The 23589-nt window shown below is 37.2% G+C and overlaps 2 protein-coding genes and 1 long non-coding RNA gene across 3 annotated transcripts; 1 reads left to right on the top strand and 2 right to left on the bottom strand.

Moving 5' to 3' along the window:
- Window positions 1-1978: 1978 nt before the first annotated feature.
- On the bottom strand, window positions 1979-6404 carry LOC126790196 (respiratory burst oxidase homolog protein D). Its single transcript, XM_050516351.1, has 10 exons — window positions 5616-6404; window positions 5354-5516; window positions 5195-5243; window positions 4978-5091; window positions 4071-4886; window positions 3814-3909; window positions 3586-3701; window positions 3407-3509; window positions 2661-3309; window positions 1979-2561 (listed from the first exon to the last, which is right to left on the bottom strand). The coding sequence occupies exons 1-10, from the start codon at window positions 6211-6213 to the stop codon at window positions 2452-2454; spliced, it is 2814 nt and encodes a 937-aa protein (XP_050372308.1). The 5' UTR covers window positions 6214-6404; the 3' UTR covers window positions 1979-2451.
- Window positions 6405-11933: 5529 nt separating this feature from the next.
- LOC126792331 (uncharacterized) lies at window positions 11934-12999 on the bottom strand. Its single transcript, XM_050518783.1, has 4 exons — window positions 12942-12999; window positions 12792-12853; window positions 12460-12563; window positions 11934-12025 (listed from the first exon to the last, which is right to left on the bottom strand). Exons 1-4 carry the CDS (start codon window positions 12997-12999, stop codon window positions 11944-11946), a joined length of 306 nt encoding a protein of 101 aa, XP_050374740.1. The 3' UTR covers window positions 11934-11943.
- A 4628-nt stretch (window positions 13000-17627) lies between these two features.
- LOC126791340 (uncharacterized) lies at window positions 17628-19224 on the top strand. Its single transcript, XR_007671813.1, has 2 exons — window positions 17628-18043; window positions 18141-19224. It is a non-coding gene; the product is annotated as an uncharacterized LOC126791340 (long non-coding RNA).
- The last annotated feature ends 4365 nt before the right edge of the window (window positions 19225-23589 follow it).

Here is a 23589-nt window from a genome sequence, read left to right as displayed (position 1 = left end):
GTGAGCTATACTGTTATATTGGTTATAGACCTATGGTCCTTATAATTTATAACAATCATGATTGACCAGTTTATTTAGTTAAGGATGTGAGCTATACTGTTATATTGGTTATGGACCTATGGTCCTTATAATTTATAACAATCATGATTGACCAGTTTATTTAGTTAAGGATGCCAAAAAGTAAGTTATTATATCTTGCTTTTTGAAATGTATATAATCTTACTTTTTGAATTGTATGTAATGTGGAAGAAATCAGCCCCCAGTAAAACAAAATCGTACCAACCAAAACATGTAGAAAAATACGATCACAACTAAGCTTGAAGCTTGCCAATTCAAACGTATATACCTGTATTGTACCTATATGATAATACTTCCTCACGAATTGAATGATTTGGGTTTTTTCATGCATATTTTGAATTATCAAAAGGGTTGCGTATACGTGATGCTGCCGAATTAGTGTTTGGAGGGTAGGTATACCAATTAATGGTGTAATTTTTGTCGACAAAGAATAGGTATGCCATAGCATGAAGTTCGAGTCTTACATCGTGTGTTGACCTTGGCATCAATATTCATTTAAGAGTATTTGTTCCACTTCTGCGCGCGGCAGAAATCAATTTTTTTTAAAGGCAAAAATAGTATTCCTCCTCCAAAGAACAAAAAAAAATTATACATGTGTGTGGCACGCTAGAAATTGAAGTTGAACAAACTCGTGAGTTCGACTTATACCAGATTTTTTTATAACATATCAGTTGTTTATACGATAAAAAAAAACTGAAGTTGAACAAAGATACAATCAAAAGGATTGGGGTTCCCATCAAAATTAAGAATGTACATGCATTTCTAATATTCATTCCAAGAGTTGACATAGATCGAATTAATTACGTTGTTTTCACCGATATAGAGTACGTTGCTAGGGTTGTTGATGTGCTGATGATCGATCATGCAGCTATTACATGCACGTATTTGAGGCTTTGTTCAGGAGGATAGTTTAAGACTAATTAGGCATCTTAATTATAGGAAATAAATTCAAAATTAACGTGGAGAAGTGATCATCTGAACTTATCGAGTACGAACTGGTGAATCCAGGGATATGCAGACTGCAGTTCAATTTCAACGTACACCCTTGTCGATCATGGATATCGATCTCAGGATTCTCAGCCAACCTAGTACGGACGTACTGCTCTCGCCTTTCTCAACCCCATGCAATCGTCGTACGTACTGCAAAGTACATGGTCATTAGTTAGTAATAATGCGACTGTCCCCTAATTTGTTCGAGTTTTAGTTTTCCATCTGAACTTTATGAAGCGAACTCCACCGTCTCTGGTTCTCCGGTTATCAATCATATTTTTATTCCCTACGTAATAAGTAACATGTAATTCTATACCGACCACAAGTTGAATGTACATTTCTTCTCCTTCAGACTCCCCAGCTAAGCTTAAGCTAGTTGCCAATATTATTCAAATCGGTATTTTCCAACCAAAAGGTTCTGTATGACCGTAAAAATTGACCAAAGCTAGATCGCTATAACAAGGCGCCGGTTGTGGCCGGGTATGTATATTCAGTTCAAGATAATGTGTACCTCAAAACCACTTTCAATCTAAGCTTGGCCCTTTGTTTTGCTCATGCATGTATTTAGTACCGATCGCTAGTGGTTGTTAGTGTTTGGCGGGTAGGTTAAGACTTATGCATGAAGTGATCGAACACTCGAGCATCACTGAATTGACATTGTCGATATAATCGAAGAGTACATTTATTCAACTTCAACGGCAGAAATCTCATAGACCAAATAATCTTCTTCAGAGTATATATATGGGGGTGTCACGTAGCTGTATCAAAGCATGGAGCTCATATTCACTGTCCTACTGCACGCGTTTTCAAAGAATCACATCATTTAGGGGCTGCTGTTTAGCTCAACAAATTTGTACGTAAGCATGTCATCAGCAAAGTGAAACAATTCATAAATAAAGAGACTCAAATCTGCTTCGCTCTTCAATTCAATTATAGAACAAACATGGACAGTAGTAAAGAATTCACTAAAATTTGGAAGAATAAGATCCAAGGGAACACAAATTAAAGAAGAGTGTATTGTTATATATAAGTAATTGGATACTTCTTGCTGTGGCTGGTGTGGTGATTTTTCAGGCTGACACACCATCACCATATCTCCATTATTTGGTGGTCACTTTCTGCGGCGGGTCCTTTCCTTCTTCTTCTTGGCCACTTTGCTCAAATTATGGTACTACTCGTGGGCAGGCACTCACCCACCACCAAGTGGGTGTGGTCCTCTTATTTCCCACTTTGGCTGCAATACAATTTACAAAGAATCGTCCTCCCTAATCTAATCATCTTCATCCAAAACCAAACTGTTTGATTCACTTACATAGGCATTAGGTCATCTAAGCATATACAACAGATAATGTGCTAGCTAATAATCAGTATATACTCGATCGTCTAGAAATTCTCTTTGTGAAACTCGAACTTGGTGGAGGTCCTGTGAGAGAAGTCCAGCGCCAATTGCCTCAGCTCCTTTGTTAGTGCCGGTGCCCCACAGTAAAACACACCTGCGCAACAAAAACAAAAACAAAAGAAGATCCATGAGTTTGATTCCTGGGGACTTTGGGATAATTATAGAGGCAAGATTAGCAATAATGCGCGCTTACCAACTCGGCTATCAGGGTGATGCAGTGCGATCTTCTTATACACTTGCCGCCAGTTAGGTTTGGCGAAATGAGATTTGACGCGAGTACCGGAGACTACATCAACGCCATTCTTGGCATGGTGGAGATTCTGAAGCATAGCTATCAATGCTGACCTAGCATCACCTTCCTCGTACACGCTGGTGCAGTAGTTATGTAACTCGATCACACCCTTTTCGTCCATCTCTGCCACCTCATTGAGAATCCCTTTGAACCATTCAAACGAGCCCTGTTCCCTCGTCACCCAATAGTAATAAGCTTTCTGGGTCCTGAACCCTTTATTGCTCTTGTTGCTCTTGCCACTGCTGCTGGTGTTGTTGTCATTATTGCTCTCAGCCTTGCCACTCTCTAGTATATCGTCCATAACTGCGTACTCGTCGAGTTCCTTGTTCTTCAAGAAATTCATGTTGTTGATGATGTCTTTCACAATGCTGACCATGGGGGTGGCCCCGATTCCCAGGCCTACCAGCAACACGACGTCGTATTTCTTGTAGTCTTGTGCTGGTGCTCCGTATGGACCGTCGATTAGGATCTTGGGAAAGCTGGGGTTGTTTTCTTCTTGCATGTCAGCTCTGAGTAGTCCACTTTTACCAGCAGCTGAAGGCTGACATACCTACAGTGACCAATTCATACAAAAAATATATAACAATGAGATCGTGCAAGATAAAAATGAAATGAGTTGTAGTAAAGGTCAAATGTGTTTGATTTACCGATGAGAAAACGGTCTTGAGCTGCCGAGTCCAATCCCCGAGTGTTCGAATGTGGACGCTTAAGTAGTCATCTCCCGGTGAAGAGGTAATCGAAAATGGATGCCTGTTTCAATTCAATACTTTAGTTCTGATCACAATGTGAAGTTGTGAAATGTGACAACAAATCTCTTGTTACCTACCATTCGAATGGAGAAACTGCGGCGCAGTTGACGAACATGTACTGCCCGCTCTTGTATTTGAAACCTTGCGGTTTAGACATGTGCAGTGCAAGCACATTTCCCGGATAAACAGCAACCTTCAATGATTAAATATATATATATATATATATCACATTGTGTCACCAACATTTATGAAGAAACTAAATCAAGTGTAACGGAAAATGAGACTAACTTGGAATTATTTTTTACCTTGAGAATCTTGACTGGCTTGATGCTTGATCTGAAAAATCTAATTAGCCTTTCGCAAGCATAGAGTAAAACCGGCACTGCCAAATACATCCATGTCTGCAAGTCCGCAGAGGTAGAGTCATTGTCATCATAATGCAACACCAACCTCTCATATACATTCACATGATGACATGCATGAGAGAATCGACAGTCTATACAGTAGGTATACATACTAAAAATAACATGAACGTTTTACCAATTGAATGAGATGAACTTACCGTTTTGTAGTACCATACTTTAGTGAGGTAGAGTTTAATCCCATGAATTATGAGGAGAGCGTAGACAATAACAAATAGATGGTGTGAATACCAAAAGGCATTGAAACCTGTTAATTTCTTCAGCGGCTTTGGCAAGTTCAACTTGTTTCTTCTAAACCAAGGAGTTGCCAAAGTGAAAGCTATGGCCATCAACACCACCATTCCAATCCCAGTCAATCCTTCCACCCCCTTCACAAACCACCAATAATTCTTAGGCTGATCTTCACCAAAGTACGGTATCATGCTCTCGTACTGATCTTCCGTGGCATGAATTAACCTCGGAAAATCACACGTCAAATGCGCTCCGGCGTGTAATCCAACCCCGATGACTATTCCTACTGCAATGACCTTATGGAAGTTCAGATTATCATCGAACGGGACTACCACCCCCAATTTGGTCTTGTTTCTGAGCCAGGTAATCGTGTTTCGACAAACCGGTAACAGAATCAGTGCCATGTTGAACTTCAAAGTCTCTGCTCCTCCTTTAGCGATGCAAACACAATACCCCATCACTTCAAATGCTTCCTTGTTCTTGTACTGAATAAACTTGTACACAAACAAAGCCGATACTATGCCAATCCATAGCATCAAAACCCAAACTCTTTGCCAATTATCTAACAAGAAGTACTTTATCTTCTGGTACCACCTTGTAATTGGGTTGTTTTCTTGTGTTGGCTTCAGCTTCTGACTCAGTAGTTGACTCAAAACTCGGCTATCGCTTACGGTAACCGAGTGGTGCACCGGAGCTTGCAGCAACAATGTTTCCAAGTTTTCAACCTGTTAATTAATTAGTTATTTCACTGTCAAACAAGAGAATCAAAGTCTTCAAATATAAATTAAATAATTGTACTCATGAAGCTAAACATACCATAATGTAGCCAACATTGTCTGGGTCAAGCTCTTCCATAATGAGCGCTGCATATTCCTGAGCTTGATTCTGAATGTTGGAGAGCTTATTCGCGGAAGCACTGAGACTAATAATCTGGATCCGAATTTCCATGAGCAATTAATATAAATGAAGAACAAATTATTTGGACAATGTCAAGTAATTAAAAAATTCAAACTAGCCGACCACTGTCACCTACCTCTCTGACTTCTTCTTCAGTGATTCTTCCGTCCGCGTCTTTATCCACCCTGCATGGAAAGTGATAATCCCGATTAGTTGATATAAAAACTAGTTAAATTGCCGGAGATTAGAGATTAAGTCCAAACTACATTATGAAGAATTAAAAAAAAAATTGTACATGTCAAAGAAAGTCTGGAGCCTAGAGTCGAAGCTTTCGTCGGAAATCTGCTCCCAGAACTCTCTCAGCTCTGCCTTGTTGATGGCATCACCGCTAATGTTGCGTCTCCGAGCAATCGCCCGGAAAAGCTCGCCGGCGAATTCCTTAGACTCCTTGTTCATTCCTACGTCACCAAAACCAAATTAATTAGTTAATGAGCAAAAGAATACGACATGTATAATTAGTCAACTAATTGAATATGATTAATTGATAAGGTATGTACCTATGCATTCACCGAAGAGAGAATAGTTGAGAAGGCCATTGGAGTTGGCGGTGAGTTCGTCGAAGCGTTTCTCAACGGAGGCCCAGCCGTTGGCGGTAGAGGCCTTGGCGGTGATGAATTTGAGGCTCTTTAAAGCATGCGCGGTGGCGGACCTGGTCCGGTCGACGCGTCGGCCGGCGCCGGAGTTTCGCTTCGAGAATGAAGTCAGACGCTTCAGTTCCTGAGAGACCTGCCTTATGTGCGTCGACGTGTTTCGGAGGAGCGACAACCGGAACGACTCTGACTTCTTGCCCTCCAGAGTCTTCTTAGCCAGCAAGGCAAGTTCCGGATCTTCGTGGCCACCACCTCCGGCTGCCTGAACACTGTGCACAGCCACCGAGTCGTCGAGGATGTCGAGAGTTATCTCCACGTAAGCCTCGTCGTCATCGTTTTCGGTGCTGGTACTAGTCCTCTTCTTATCCAAGCTCTTGATCCTCCAAGCCCTAGAGGATGAGCTCGAGCCTAGAGGACCGCTGAAAACTTTCCTCTCGGCTCTGGCCATGACTTCGGAGTCGGAGATATTCTCCACGGAAGCTCGATCCTCCTGACGGCTTTCCATTTCTCTACTCAGAAACTCAACCAAACAGACAAAATCGATACGAAATTCAAGTACATGAAAGTGATGAAACTGATTCTGAAAAAGAATGTGCGACTTGAGTCAAGAATGGAAAGAATGGGGTTTGATATATCTGCTTTGAAATTAGAGGAGTGTATATATAAGCCATGGAGTGAGAATGGATAAAAGAGAGAGAGGGGGATAAAAACACCGAGTTTGATTTTCAGAGCGGAAAAGTCAATTGAGCATGAGAAAATCTTTGAAAGGTATTAAAGAAAGAAAATCGAAAACGAAGGAGGGACAGTCGGCGGGTCCGCGGGTACTGCTATATCTAACCAGCACAGCGACTCAGTCGATTATACTTTTATATATACACGTTATTGTGCATTTTTAATCGACCATCATATAAAGTTGGAGACGTTGAATTAAAAAAATGTTGTAGGCAAGCACCGGCGGCGGTCAACTGCGTTTTTCAACTCTGTTAAAAAAAAACTGCGTTTTACAACCACATAGAACCAAAATTCTAAAAACGTTAGGCGTTAATTGGGCGGACAGCTAAAAACCAGCGCCCAGAAGATTAATCGGAGATTAATCGAATTAATCGGGGATTAATCGGATTAATCGAGGATTAATCGGCCAAAAATCGAGGCAGCCAAGGATCTCCGGGCGCCTAGGCGCCGCCTATTTTTAGAACATTAACTCATGGAACCGCTTTCTTGCCATTTTTCACTGTTTCATGATGTCAAGTTTCTACTTAGACCATGTGCACCCATAAATTCATTTTACTCAAGCAATAGGTGGGTACATAAGCAAATTTGCTCTAAGAGCATCCACACTTATAAAATAGGTTTGCTCAAGCAAATGGTGGATGCGGAAGTAAATTTTTCTTCAAGCAAATTGGTTTCAAAATTTGCACAAGCAAATCGATTTTTCCACACACCTATTCACAATTTGCTTGATCAATTCAATTTTGTCTTGTTGTGAAATTATTTTAAAAAAATTACCGGATATATTTACAACCAATAATAATGTGCCACGTGTCGTTATCGACTTGATATTATACAAGATTTCTGATAGATTTTAGACTAATAGATAATTGACACGTGTCATTGTTGGCAAAATAATTGGACCGGATTTCCGGCGAGATTTTAGACCAATTGGCTATAATTGTCTAATATCACTCATTTTATACTCACACCATTGTGAAGAATCAGAGTAGATTTAAGATCTTTCTATCGAAACACTTAGCAACATTTCCTTGTTCATGCACCAATGAATCCTTTTAGCTTCACAATTTTTTCAGACGGAGACAACATCAACAAGAAGAGGATGACCATATGGAGCAATAATTCGTCAATCAGGTGATCATGGCGGAAGCACAACACGACGATGAACCAACACGGCCAATCGGTTCACGTCGCAGTAAAAAACTAAATAAGTCACGTCAGAGGCTATTTAGGGGACATAATCTCATGAAAGATTACTTCATTGAATGTCCAATTTTCGACGCGCAAGACATTCGCCAGAGGTACATGATAAGTAAAGACCGATTAACCATTATCATGACAGACCTCTGCAACCACGACCAATCTTGGCACCAAAGAGAAGACGCCACTAGTTTGCTAAGGCTACTTCCCCAATAAAAAATAATATGGGCCCTACGAATGCTGGTGTACGGGTCAGTCGCATATCAATGTACTGAAATTATAAGGATTGGAGAATCAACTACCCTCCATTGTATGAAGGAGTTTTGCAAGCAAGTGGTTCACCTCTATGGTCCAAGATACCTCTGTAGTCCAACACCGGCATACCTCACACAACTACTACTAAAGGTGAACGCCAAAGCTTTCCAGGTATGATTGGAAGCATCGACTACATGCACTGAGAGTGGAAGAACTGCCCAACCAACTATCAAAGGGCATACTCGGGGCGAAGGGGTCGTCCAACGGTCATCCTGGAGGCGGTTGCCTTGTATGATACGTGGACATGGTACATTTTATTTGGGTGTCCTGGAGCTAAGAATGACATTAACATGCTCCACCTATCAAATGTGTTCTCAGGATCCTTGTCGGAAGAGGCCCAACTGCCGTCTACGAAGTCCACGGACAGAGATACTCGACAACTTATTATCTGGTGGAAGAAATATATCCAAGGTACTCTACATTTTTCAAAACAATTTACAATCCCCAGACGCCGCAAGATAAACTCTTTGCAAAGAAACATGAGCCATACTAGAAAGATGTGGAGAGGGCTTTTGGCATCTTGCAATCTCGATGGGCAATTATACGTCATAGTTGTACAATGCACCACAAATCGATAATGACTACCATCATGTTAGCTTGCATTATATTTCATAAACATGATTGTTGAGAAAGAGTACGTGGAGGATGATGAAGAAGAAAACTTGCAAAACTCATCAACGACTTTTCGAGTTTATGATGGGCCAGTGGATGTACAAGGGAATCGAATTCGTTTTGAACCAATAAGTAGAGATGAAGCCAATATACAACGGTTTCACGACCGTGTTTCTGATATCGAATCCGTTTACATCCATAGAGAGCTCAAGAGAGACCTGGTGAAACACATTTGGAGGGTGGAAAAATGTAAAATACTCTAAATATATTTTATTATGTATTTTCATTCCGTTTGTATTTAATTATTAAGTTTGTGCGTAATTTAAGTATGTGTTTTAATTTTTTGTGTATTTCAATTTCATCTTAATAAATACATTGCATTTTTCTTTCTCGAAAATTTAAATTTAATACAATACTATAACTATCATGGAAATAGCACGCGACTTGGGTGATAACAATATGAATATGTTTCATCGGTAGGTTGATCTTAACTTGCTCCTCATTCATTAAGGATTTCTAGTTTTCTCTTGGTAAAATACATTTTCGATATTGTGGTCATAGCCTCCAAATCCATTGTCATGATCCTTGTATCATTCTCTTGTTTCTTCAATTGTAACTCTTCTTCCGCCCTTGCTTACTTCCGCTTTTGAATGTCTATGTACTCCGCGTAATAATTAAGCTCACTTTTATTATGTGCTAGCCTCTTGGCGTGCCATGATGCTTGGTCACTTGCAATTGTATGCAAAACCTCAACTCGTTGCTCAATAGTAGTCTTACCTTGTTTCTTTTGGCGCCTAGCTTCCTTTGCCGCCTTGGTTCCCATTGGTCTAGGTGGACTCGAGGAAGTTGCCGTGTTGCTTTGAGGTGTCTCATTCACTTGGTCGTCATTCAAAGTGATGGTCGGAGATGATTTGGTTACATAAGGAGTAGCATCGTAACTACTTGCATATGGAGATGGAATAGTAGATAGCACTACAACAAAAGACGAATGATCATTAACCACTTCTCAACATTCTAAGTGTGTAAACTTTTTCTTCTTGGCATTATACTAACATGATTGAGCTTGTCGTTCTTAATGAAAAACTTATATTAGGTACATATTTAATTACATAATTTAAACAAATTGGATAAAACAAATAATGTAAAAAATGCTACATATTTAAACAAATTAGATATATAAATTACATAATTTAATTCATATAATCAAATAAAAATTAAAATATATGATTAAACAATGTAAACTTACTTCGTCCATTAACGAAGTGCTGTTAGCTATACGTTGTCGTGACGCCCCCAAACATTCGCCTCATTTTTGCAAGAGTAGCTTGCACTTGTTGTAGTGAGAAGCGAGCGCGATTCGGGTCCTCGGCTCATTCGGAGGTTTCTCACCTTATGCTAGCTCCCAATTTTGCATAAAATCAGCATGAATTGTCTCCCACAATTTTTACCGTCGTATTCATCAACTCTATGACGGACAAAAGAGATGCACATTTGTAAACCTTCGGAAGGAAGTCAATGGGTGCCCATTGTTTTGGAAAAAATGCTAAATGAAATGAGAGAGGAGATGTGAAAGATGTGAAATTTATTGTGCACAAATTGGTGTGAGTTGATCAAAAATTAAAGTAGTATTTATAGAAAAATTTATTTGGAGAGTTTTGAAAATTTTGGGATTTTTAAACTATTTTTGGGGTTTATTTCCGTTCTGATCAAATAGTAGCTGTTGCCTATGAATCCTGACCATTTGATCGAAATTTCTGATTCAAAGTGGAAGGTCAAGATCTATTAAACCATTGGAGTTTGAATGGCCTAGCCGGTAATCCACGTGTCATCCATTCAATGATCCGTAATATTTTTTCTTACTTTTGTTTCTAGCTTTTAGAAGAAAAAAAAGTGCATGATGTCATCGATGTGTTGTGGGCTCCGCTAGGCGATCGAGCGATTGCCCGAGCAAAACCCCTGGGTTGACTAGCACCATGGATTCCAGTGCGAGCTCAAAATTGGGTTTGCTCGAGCAAACCCGAGCAGTCCTATTCCATGCTCGAGCACCACCTCTCGTCGTGCTCGCCAGTGTGGATGTTCTTAAAGGCTTAGATCAATCCACAAGACCACAGAGAATAAGTTGCAACACACCTTCTTTCATTTTCCCATTACCATATATTAGCAATTTTCATGCGTATGATATCCAATAATGTGGACTTTTAGAGGGCAACAAAAAAGTTACATATACATTGTCTGTCTATATTGAATATTGTCTACTAGATGAAATCCCGAAAAGAAAAAAAAGTAGTTAATTTCTCATATTTGATAAATGAAAATGCCGAAATGGAAAGGTTATATGTTGTAGTACGGAGAAATTTTTATATATACCCTCCACATATCCCACGTGGCGTACCTTTTTATTGTTATTGGTCCATTTTTTACTATGTTTGTTTCTGATTGGTTACTTATATGTAAATAAAATTTTGTCATTTTCACTGTGTGCATGTTAATTATACCACGACGTGATATGATTGGCTGGGTGCACCACATAAAAGTGTCACGTGGTACACCACATAGAAGTGTCACGTGGTATGGTGGGTACATAGAATAGTTACTCCGTAGTACGTTGATGTTTATTTGGCGCCTCATGATCACTAATTACACCCTCGCTAGGGTTTCAAGCATGTTGTAGTTCAAAGTGAAAGTGAAAAACTATGATTGCCCGCCACACCCGACTTGACTCTCGATCAAAAGGCAACCAATCACATTGCGGCTTTTGGCAATCACCCTTATCCTATGTAGCACAGATACGGACACGAGAGTTCGTATTGGACACAATTCATTACGCGGACACGGCACATGAAATTTTTGTTGGACACAGACACATTAATTAAATATTTTTTAAAAGATATATATATATATATATATATATAAATCTTCCACGGACCAGAGATAAGCCTCCACCTGAGTAGCTTGTTTCTCGTTTGTTTGTTTGAAAAATTGCTTCTCATATCCTGCAACAAAAGAGTAGCAGCAATTAATAAGCCTGAAAGCATAACGCCCGTGGACAACCAGAGTTTGTTGAAAGTAAACCAAGTTCTAAATGCAGAGTGTGAATAACCAACCAGTACTGCGATCAACTTTATCCCAATGTCCCTGGTCTTATACCATACCGATTTGGTGCAGCATTAAATCCTCTTTTTAACCAGTTATGAGCAGAAATTTCCTGAGAGATGATAAATCCAGATTCCTTCATTTTCTCATTATCCCCTAGCTTCGGGAGAACTGCTTCAGGATACTTCTTTTGCATACGACAGCAAACAATGCCAAAATATTATATCTCATTTTTTAGTCTGGCAGGTATGTACATATCAGTACAATTTTCAATAGTGACTGATTCTTAGATTACCTGTACCAAATGTGTCATGGGGTCACCCCATCTTACTCTTTCCTTCATCATTTTGTCAAGTTCTGGATCATCCCTGCAAACAGAAGATGCTGCTGTTAATACAAATAGGGATTGAGATTACATGTCTGTACATTTTCAAGAGAAGAGAGTTGTAGACTAAAGCAGAAACTGGACATAAATGATTGTCAAAAATCAGGAAATAACTAAAGACCTTTATAAAGAACAATATATTCCAATTTTGTGGAACTAAAAGACCTAACAAAGAATTTAAATGTGTGCCAGCCCTAAGGTTGACAATAAGAACAGTGAGAGAAAGAATGGCATATGGAAAAAATGAGGAATCCCACAGATAAAACCTAATCATTACCACTAGACTAAGACTAGCAAACAAAAATAAAATTATGAATATGATGTGTGATATAATATTGGATTGTCAACCACTCAAGAGAAACAACAAAATAGAACTCTCTTCACGAGGATTGTAAAGGGAATAATATTATAACTAACCTAGTCCGTGCAAATGGCTTCTCCTTCTCACGTTCTAATTCTTCTAGTTTAGCTTCAACTTCCCGCTTTTGAGCCAAGCCCTTACCCCATTCTAACTTTATCTCCTATTACATGAAGATACACCACCAACAACAACAACAACCATTAAGTAAGATGTGCAAGACTCATGTTTTATGGAAATCAAGCTTAAATTAAACCATAACACAACTAATCACCCCACAATATCAGTTAGAGTATATGGCATAACTAAAACTAGTGGGGAGAGAAGCCAATGACATACTTATAGAAAATCATGAAAATCAAGCAGGACCTCTCACTGAGTGCCAACATACCTTAGGCTTTTCATCAAGTTTCTTTTCTGCTTTCAATTTCTCCTCCTCTAACATGCGTTCACCTACAACATTGGTAGTTCCAGATGAATATCAGAGTCCTTGCGAGTCCAATATCATTAATATTACGAGAATATAATAATTTTTCCTTACCTGTTTTCTTATTACAAAAAACATTTGCTGCATTTTGCCCAGTTTCAGAAGGATCCATCTGTTGAAATCTACAAAAATCAACATTTATAGAGTCAGAATACTTTAGCAATTATCTCTCAAATAAGTGTAAAGTATCAATAATCTTTTACCAATAACACATTCTACTGTCATTATCTTTATAAATAGAATAACAAATAGAGCGAAAGGATAACATCTACGAATCTTGTGAAATAATATGCTTAGCTAGAAACAGAGAGAAGCTATATAGAAACATTGAATATCAATAACCCTGAACCCTAAACACACAATCACCCAATTGAGAGATTGAACCCTAAAAACAATCCCCAAATTATGATAACAAACCAAAATACAAGAACACTGAACATAGGAGAAAAGAGACTTACAGTAGAAGAAGAAGACTGAAAGGTGTTTGGGTATTTGGGGATGAGAGAAAAGGAAGGAGCTGTTGTTGCTGGGTTTCGATGACTTGGTGAAAAAAAAGAGAAGTGAATTCAATTTCGTTCTCAGTTTCTCAAACCTAGATTCTAATTTTCTCCCTTTCTTCTTTGTTCTTCCTCTGTCGCCGACCTCGCCCTTTTCTTCTTCAATCTGGGTGACTCAGGAACCACGAGGACTCAATAGAGTCTATGAAGCAACAAGTTAAGGCTTGGGACGATATCTGATGTAGCTGCTATGGACCTGAGCTAGAAGACTGCGCGCATTGAGGATTTTGGTCTAAGATTTTTATATGGACAAAAATACCCCACCGTGTCCTTCTTAATTGCGTGTTCAAACAGGACACACGCGTGTCCATTACGTATTACAGCGTGTCCAAACCGTGTCCAAAATCAATTTGCGTGTCCAAACGTATCCGAACGTGTCCGTGTCGGACATGTGATACGCAGCTCAGGTGGCATGTATGTGCTTCTTAGCCCTTATCTAAGAGTAAATGTACTGGGGGGGGGGGAAGACCGTGTTTGGGCAAGACCGTGTTTGCGTACAAAATTCCTGCAATGCTTAGTTTTTTGCCCGATTAAAATTGATCAACCGAGTCTGCTGACAATTGTTGACTCTTGATCAAGTTGGGCAACAAAGTTTCTTTTCCCTCTTTGCCCTTATTACCCTGTTAAGAGAGAGATAGAGACCAGAGGCATGAATTAAGGGCAAAATTGGGAAGATCATAATTAACCCTAGAATAGATTTTTGAGAAAAAACCCTAGAATAGATGGTTGAGAGGCAAAAGTCTTGTCATTCACGGTGCATAGAAAAACTGAAATGCAGAGGAAAAACATCTCATTTTGCCCTTGCCTTTTGCCAAATTGCGGTGCACTTGCTCTTAATCGTTCATAGTAGAAGAAGTGGAATAACTGTGTTCACTAAAATTCTTCGGGGACCTTTCTAGGATTCCAATTCAAGATGAAGCCTTTCTCATGATATGAATTATCAAAAGAGTAATGAACTAATGGACATTTTCTTCATAGCACATGGTTTAATGAGATATATATAAATATGATGACGTTAATAACCATATCTATCAGTTCGATCTTCATCTATTTATGTAAGTGCTGGTGAACATTCTCTCCTTGTCTTCCTGAATCTGTTGTGCTGGTGAAGCGAAGGCCGGTGATTTAGTGGTGATAAACCAAACTTAAAGGATATGAACGTGGATTATGAGGATAGTGACATCACGACTACGTGTAGTCTTGATTGTGTTGTGTATTGTATATTACCTACATACATTCATACACACTCGGGTTTGGATTTACTGTCTTATCTCAGCAATAATATTCGATCGTCATCCACATTTTGCTCGATGCACCTTTCTCCGTTTTGAACGACCTCTTCCACGCATAAAGAAAGGTCTACCAGATGAGGGCAACGATTCTATAGTAGCACTAGAACTTGAGACTATACTTTCTTCAATTCATTTCGGGTCTAATTCTTTGCTTAGAACGACAACGTTTGCTTTCTTTAGACCATGCATTGAATGATTTAAGTAGCTTCTTCCTTAAACGACAATCGTATTCTAGTAGTAGTCTTGTATAATTGCATGAATAACCTAATTAGTTTGGGTAAACTAATCTTAATCGCTGTATTAACATACGGCAGCATCTAAAGTTAGTTAAGTAATTAAGACCATTTTTTACTAGAATCAAATGGGGGCAGAAGGGCGACTATTGACTGTAGGAAATGTCTACATTCCTTAAATGATCATAAACGTCCGTAGACTACGTGATTATTATGCACAAACGTATTTAGACTACGTAATTACTCTTTAAATAGATAGACGACCTGATTTATCGGTGTGTAGGTAGCACACAATAAGTTAGAAAACATGAAACTTAGAAATATTTCGAAAATCAATAGATTGACATTCGCAAATGTATATACAAATTGTTGAAGATGAGATATCTCACATATGAAATGTGACAAATAATATACAACTTATAAGTGGATGGATGATACTCAATTGTACCGAAGCCTTTTGAGATTAAAACTCAACATCTTAAAGGTGATTAAGTTTGGACAATATGAGTACATCGGTGATTTACATACCACGCTTGTCCCTGTGCAACATGGTATCAGAGCGGTTCCATTTCCAATTACTTCTCCTATCCATATGGGGATTCCCCAATCATACTGGACCCAAATTTGGGTTCATTGAATTCCATACTAAGTGTCTGCAGTGGGCCTTCGACTGTAGTGCCGATTTCCGAAATAGGAATTAGAGCAAACCACCAAATCACATATACCAATTTCCGATGTGAACATTGGACCGAATGAATTACACATGCATACCTAAAAATTAGGTTGCACGTGAGGGGGAGTATTGAAGATGATATATCTCACATTTGAAATGTGACAAATGATATACAACTTATAAGTTGATGGATAATACTCAATTGTACCGAGACATTTTAAGATTAAAACCAAACACTTTAAAAGTGGTTAAGTTGAGACAATATCGGTACATTGGTGATCCACAAGTTACGTTTGTCCATGTGCAACACAAATTAAGTTCCAACTTATTAACAAACTAAGTAAAACTTGAAAGAATAATAAATTCAACGTTTGCATAAGTAATTAAATCTTGATCTAAAAGGTTTGGCTTCACATGGAGTATATAATAATCAAATTACTAAAGTACAAATGGTATAAAGTATCAACCTTATAGCTTCCAATATCCATTATTGGATTAACCAAAGTATTTGTGAACGCTAGCTAGGTAGTCCTTAATTATGGCCATTTGGTCCATTTCCATTTTCTTTATATATATTTTGGTGTACAGGATATACTGGAGTTTATATCATGGTGTTAAAAAGAGCTTGAGCAAAGTCAAGCTTTTTACATGATTACTTCTTCGATCATCTCATTGTCACTATGACTGAAAGAAAAACAAGAGATTATATATTGGAACCCTTAGTTGGTGGTTAATTAGTGATCTTCTTAATCAAATATATATGTTCCAATAACTAAAGTCTGATTATAAATTAAGTTCCAACTGTTGTTAACAAACAGTTGTATTTAATTAAGATCACATATGTATGATTAGACTTAATTAATAAATAAGTGCATATATCTTCTTTACAAGGTGATGTGTACAGTAATTGATTCATTATATTGTGATCAAATGTATTAATTCATTAATAAATACGTATGGCGTATTAACCAAGAATATTTATGTATGTTGAATGATCGTAAAGAGAAATAATTTATATATAGTTTTTTTATGTTCGAATTACATTGCAAATTAATTTTCCCTTTGAAATGTTTTTCATTTGAAGTGGAGAAAATATATTTGAAGAATTCTTTTAAATTAAAAATCAACCTCAATCACATGAAAATACTTTGAGGACTCTTTAACACTCTTTGCCGGAATCATGCATGGGATGAGAATCCAATGGTAAACGAAATAAAGCCCCTGCAACACACAGACTGTGGCCGGAGGAATAATCCGATTGACCAAATGGGACAGATGGGTCCAGCTCCTCCTCCGGTCTCCAGTCTCCTCCAGACGGCAACGACTTGCCTTATATCCCAAACGCGGCCTCACAATCTGAAAGATATCTTCACAACCACCTCTTTTTGTTGCACAAGCAAACCAGACAAACACGACGTATGTTTCATTTCGATCCTTGTTTGGTAGCTATAATTATACATGGAGACAATCAGTACCTTTGCTTAGTCTGGTTTAATATGATTAGGCCAGGGTTCATGCACGAATTGCATGATGAATCAGTAATATATATATATATATATATATATATATACGGGACTTTTCAAGTAAGGAGGCCCTTATTTTAGCTTAAAGTACGGATTTTCATTTTTGACCAACTTTTAGATCGCGTTTTCACATCTTCACCGTCCAATATCTAGGCTATAACGTATAGATCATCTCCACAAAATTTCATCCGATTCCATCACCGTTAAGGTACTCATAACCTCGATTTTATACTCAAAATATGAACGGTTCAGGTTCGGTAAATTCAATACGTCCATTGGTTTGGATGAGTTTGATACCTTAACGATCATGAAATCAGATGAAATTTTTTGGAGATGATCTATACATTATAACCTAGATATTTGACGGTGGAGATGTGAAAACTCGATCGAAAGGTTGATAAAAATAAAAATCCGTAACTTAACTTAAGGTACGGACTTCCGCACCTAAAAAGCTCCGTATATACGGCTAAATTTGGAGAGTGTGCTGCTTTCCTGGTGAACAATGGCTCTACTGATGCCACTGTCCAATTTCAGAACTCTCCTTATCAGTTGTCCCGAAAGTCAATCAGTATCTTACCAGACTGTAAAAGAGTATCTTTTAACACTAGAGAGGTAAACAAGTCCTCACCAGTATTCATGCTAATTCATATGCAAGCTGATACTAACTTAAAATTATTCATATGGCTTGTGCAACATGTAAGCGCACAACATGCTACAAGATCATGGACACCAACTCAAAATTTTGATTCACCTCATAATTGACAAGAGTACAATGAAGTCATTCTCACTTATGACAATACCTCTCTAAGAGAAAACATAATAGCAGACCAAATGAGAACTATAAATGACCTTTCTGATTATCTGTGGTATACTTTCAGGTAAGATCAATTAAATATCTAGAATGAGGATCAAGTAGGACGAATGTGAATACACCATGTCATTTACAAATATCCTTACAACTTTTTGTAAATACAGCTTTCAGCATGACTCTCCTAATCCAGAATCCACATTAAATGTTCAAACACGAGGACATGTCTTGCATTCATTTGTAAATGGAGTACTTGTAGGTAAGGTTTACATCTCAGTATCTGAATGATTCGTTTACCACCAATCCTTCACCTTCTTACATCTCATTCATTCATTCATGTAATGTGCATATTCTCTTGGGTATTTTAGATAGTCGGTTCATTACGAGTTTAATATAGTGATTTGAAGTTTCTGGGTTTACTTGATATGAATGTATATATGGTTCAAGATAGGCTTAGATGAGGCCTCTTAGAAAGCCTCTTAGATGAGGCCCTTGCATTCACCAGCATGAATTTGAAGAACTTGAGCAGGTTGCATGATACTCTAGGAAATGGTGTATCAGAGAAAGTGAATCTATCCATTTATGAAAATATGGTAGCAATAAGAAAAGCCTCTTAGATGAGGCCCTTGCATTCACCAGCATGAATTTGTAGAACTTGAGCAGGTTGCATGATACTCCAAGAAATGGTGTATCAGAGAAAGTGAATCTGTCCGCTTATGAAAATATGGTAGCAATAAGAAAAGTTGTAGTTCAGGTTCGTTTGATATATCAATGTTGTCTTTAGACATGCATGCTAGTATGTAGTATTTGTAAAGTTTGTTTAACAGATAATATATGCAGTGTCCGCTGTTGTGCAAAGAATTTATTGTTGATGCTTGTCAACATTTTTTCAATTACTAGACATTATTTTCTGTCACAGTTTCTCATCTCTTATGGGCTTATGGCTGCAGTATATTCAAGATGTGAAAGATGAGAACATTAACTTCCACTATAAAATGTATGTTCAATTGTATGACTAATTTGTAATGTTTCTTACTAGGGTTTGTATAAATCAGCAAGAAAGTGTTCCTTACTAGGTCATAGTGTTAAAACAAGTATATTTGAGGACTGAAGTGTTGAAGTTTAATTAAACTAGTTCTCCTTTATAGTTTATACATAGGCCTCTTTTAGGGAGTGAATGTAATAATGAATATTGTTGATGTATTGTTGAATATTTTAAGATTTCAATGGAAAATATGAGATTGGATTATTTACCATCTTGATATTTTTATAATTTTTTGATGTAGAGTTTACAATTTAGTCCCTACCTAGGGGGGAGTCAAAGGTAACAAAGAAAAGTTAAGCAATGAGGACATATAGCTAAAATGTCCCCAATTGGTTAAATGTATTTGTACATATGTATGGTAGTTGCTCTCTACTTTGTAGTATGAGAAATTATAGGACCTACACTTATATTTGGGGACACATAAATTAAATGTCCAAGTTAGCAATAGGAACACCTTCAAAAGACACATTTGTGTTAAGTGTCCCTATATCTCAATAGAGACTTATATATGTCCCTATAAGTACCAAATGGGACACTTAAAAATTGTCCCCTCAGGCCATATTTCTAGTAGTGGGAATTGTGGCAAGAAAATCCATCAAAAAGCACAAGAAGCTAGCTAGTATTTAGCTACATTATTGTGTTTTGCAATAAGGAACTGTTGTAGCAAGAAAATTTCCCTGCTGTATCTCTACTCAATCAATTATATGATAGGTAAGAATATCCATCAAAATTGTATTTTTTGACAGACAAACTTCCCTGCTGTATCTCTGAACTCTTTCATGTGTGTGAGATTCTTTTACGTGTACTAATTATAATTATATATGTTTGATTTTAGATTAACACTAGGCCTGCTACATACCAAGCCCAAATGACTAATGGTGCAAAGGAGCAGATAACAATATGGGGAAAAGCTAATCAACTAATAATTAAGAGAGAAGGAATTAAGAACGATCCAGTATGATAAAATATTGGGCTCCTCTGTGCAGCCTATTTTATATAACTCAATTTCAGTCCTCACCTTACACAATCGAACTGGAGTTGTATCACAGACTGCACAGTACAAAACAAATTAGTAAAATTAGTTAAGTAGCCTACTTTGTATAAACAAATCGATCAGTTTCCGTAGTGTGTCACTGTGTCTTTATATCATTTCATTGATCAACTATGGGCCGACGTTCACTATTCTAGCTCTCTTCTCCTACATCTTCGATCTTATCAAATGTACAAAAACTTGGATGGAAAATTCACAAACAGAATATGAGAATTATTGTACAGTAGTACTAACTAGTACACCGGATAATAGTTCAACGAGACGAAATGAGTTCTTCTGTGTACTCTTTTTTTAGAGACGTATTCAGGATCATATGGATGGAAGATCCCTCACTATGATATGAGTTTGAGTTGAATTATCAAGTTGTTGATTATTTTAGCTTTTACAAATAACAATTATCGATTATGATGAAAGATTATGTCACATACAATTCTTTAAATTCTTTTTTAGTATAGAGAAGGTTGTGTTTTTATAATTTAGCGATTCAACATGTCGTTTAAGATGTAACCCCTATTAGAACGTAAAATAACTATGGCTTAATGAGAGTATTGTTTCTATGTAAACATGTTGAAAAGTTTTTGTTACATGCAAGTTGAGTAATGAAGCAAACAATAAGACTGACCATAACATAAATAGAGTTGGGGCTACAAAAAGGGTGGTTGGCATCGTACGTAAATACTAGATCGACAAGGTGCGTGAAATTGGTCTAGTGAAGCTGGCTGGCCTCTCAAGCAGGGTCGGCCCTGAGAGATTCAAGACCTAGTGCGAGAAAAAAAAATGGGCCGACAATTTGCAAGAAAAGTCTGAACAGAGTAAAGCTATTTTCCTAGATTCTGACACATTAACGCTTTTACACAAAGTCCTTATAAAAAAATAAGACATTTTACACCAAGCCGTTTAGTTGATTTCCCTGGCCCGGCTGCACAGCCTGCCCTCCCGAGGGCCGGCCCTGCTCTCAAGTCTCAAGTATCAGCATTATACATGCATGCAATGCAATTATATACCTGGAATTTCTGTATTATTGAGAGTCATCATCCATCAAATCATACGAGACTACTGCAACCACCAAATCGAAAGTTTGGTACAGCTAATAACACCCGACTTATGAATGATGATCGGATCATTATCACTATCAGTATTCGACCATATATGTTGTGACAGATTTTGGGATTCGTAAGTAATATTCGATTATAAGGATGCTTGATTAATGAATGGCACTGCTAGCTAATAATAATACTACTAATCTACTATATGTGGCCTAATCTCACATGTTTTGGCTCAAAGTTCGCTACAAACTGACTCTCAAGTCACTCAACGAACTTAGAGTAAGAGCAGCATTTCAATTTGATTATTTGCATGCATATATGATGCATGGATGAGTAATGAGTTTAATCGTTACGATCTAGATGTCTAAATTCATATAGTTGTTTATACTGATCGAACTCCCCATTAACAAGTAATATAGGTCCTGGAATATGTTCAATATTAAAAGATCACTTCTGCACTATGTTAATTACCTACTCACAAAACCAAGTTGGACTCGATCGTAGAAACAAATTGACCTCACAAGCTACGTACAGTCATTGATAAGCAATCACAATTATTCAAATAATTTGTATATAATTAATTAATGAAGTCGACTGCATGGCTTAATTGGGAGCTCCTCATGCATTTGGAAGTTGAAACAGTTATGTGGTTCGGGTATTATCTTGCTAATCAATTCACAGTTGTACGTGATTTGGGAACATCCCTATAGTTGCTTCATTAACAAGTCAGGGAATCGAGGAGGCACTTAGAGGATCATTTGATTCCAATTAACAGCCAGACTACTATTCTAAAACATTACCCAAAAAAAGAAGAAAATGAGGTTCTATTTGCACCTCTTAATTTATTATTTGTACCTCCATTCTTAATTTTTTATACCAAAATTACTATATTACCCCGAGCTCTTTTGCAATTACTTCTCCAATCGATCTATGACCCAGTTTGGTACAGTTGTGTTGTGAGCAAAATGACTTTTAAAGCTGTTGTGAGCAAAATAACTTTTGAAGTTGTTAAAGCGTTTAGTAAACTGTTTTGGAAAGTGTTGTGAGAGCAAAAAACTATTATTTGTGTTTGGTAAGTTGTAAACAAAAAGGGCTTTTAGTATGTACAATTACTAATATATTAATAAAAATGTTTAAAGTGTTATTAAAATAGACAAAATGATTCATTCACCTTTTATTTGTGTATTAATTATATGAATTATACACTATGGGCTATTCTAATTGTTAGTATAATTATTTGCAATTTTATTGGTTATACATTGTTTGAATCAAATAAAAAACTTACGTTAAAACACTTAAATTTTCAATAAAAACCATTCAGAATATTACATAAAAATATTTATCCACCATAATTAAATATAACCCAATTTATGGGCATGTAATATTTAGAAAGACTAAGGACAAAATATGTTGACCATAAAATTTCATTAATGCCAAAAGTCACTTTTAAAAGCTATCATCTCTTAACTTTTCAATTTCAGCTGTGATCAAAATCAATTTGAGTCAAAAACAACTTTCGAGAAGTTTACCAAATATCATCAATTGCTCCCAAAAGCTAAAGCAGATACAAAAGCTATGCCAAACTGGCCCTATGTCTTCATCATTCCTTGATTTCCATACATACAAGGTCATTCAATGGAAGCAGATGGATTTTGAGTTTTGTGATTGGTACTGGATTTTGATTTTCCTCTACCAGAGTCCTCATAATTGGGCAACACAACCTTTTCTTTGTCTTGTTTTTGTCCTCCTCTTTGAGTTTTCTGACTTGGAGGAAAATCATTTTCTATTCTTGCATTTCTCATGTTTGAGAGTAACAGTATTATGAGTATGTAAGATGTTGCCGTTTGTATTGCTTGTTTCTGGGCATTAGTGTCATCTACTGGGCTATAATATTAGAGACATGGAGATGAAAAAACAGTCTTCAAATTTCCAAGGTTTTTGAGGGGAAACAATAAAACTGATCGAGCAGATCGAGAGGGGGAAAGAGATGATTTTGGTATTTACTTTTATTTTTTCTGTTTGAATGACAAAAATGGGATTAAAATTTTCTGAAATTAATTAGGTGTAAATAGCATATATGGAGGTGTAACTAGAATCCCAAAAATAAATAGCATCCTAATACTAATCCTATCCTTTGCGTAAAAAGAAAGTGAATTAATACAACCAAAAGAAAAACAAATAACAATACAAATATATATATATATATATACACATATGAACTCATCGTGCGCTTGGTGCTTACTTGATGACATTATTTGTTTTGAGTTAATGTTACGTATGTCATCAAGGATTTCAATGTTCGAAAAAGTGTTGCGTTGGCCAAATTAATGGAAGAAGCCAAAGCCTCGCTACTTTTAGCTGTAAGAAGAACGTAGGAAGAGAACAAAAAATGTATATGTAGCACCAAGCAAGTAGCTAGAAAGTGCAGATCGATCAGTGATCCAGTTTAATGATAATTTCGATAAATGAATGAA

This window comes from Argentina anserina, chromosome 4 (assembly GCF_933775445.1).
Source record: "Argentina anserina chromosome 4, drPotAnse1.1, whole genome shotgun sequence".
Lineage (NCBI taxonomy): Eukaryota > Viridiplantae > Streptophyta > Magnoliopsida > Rosales > Rosaceae > Argentina > Argentina anserina.
This window is presented reverse-complemented; position numbering and strand designations above follow the sequence as displayed.

What these genes read in the sequence shown, in the direction of transcription:
- LOC126790196 (XM_050516351.1), bottom strand. Translation starts at nt 6,213, where the DNA reads ATGGAAAGCCGTCAGGAGGATCGAGCTTCCGTGGAGAATATCTCCGAC. An exon ending in AGCCAGTCAAGATTCTCAAG is followed by an intron (nt 3,702 to 3,813) that starts GTAAAAAATAAT and finishes TAATCATTGAAG; the next exon opens with GTTGCTGTTTATCCGGGAAA. An exon ending in GCAGTTTCTCCATTCGAATG is followed by an intron (nt 3,510 to 3,585) that starts GTAGGTAACAAG and finishes GAATTGAAACAG; the next exon opens with GCATCCATTTTCGATTACCT.
- LOC126792331 (XM_050518783.1), bottom strand. Translation starts at nt 12,999, where the DNA reads ATGGATCCTTCTGAAACTGGGCAAAATGCAGCAAATGTTTTTTGTAAT. An exon ending in AACTTGATGAAAAGCCTAAG is followed by an intron (nt 12,564 to 12,791) that starts GTATGTTGGCAC and finishes TTCATGTAATAG; the next exon opens with GAGATAAAGTTAGAATGGGG. An exon ending in AAGCCATTTGCACGGACTAG is followed by an intron (nt 12,026 to 12,459) that starts GTTAGTTATAAT and finishes TTCTGTTTGCAG; the next exon opens with GGATGATCCAGAACTTGACA.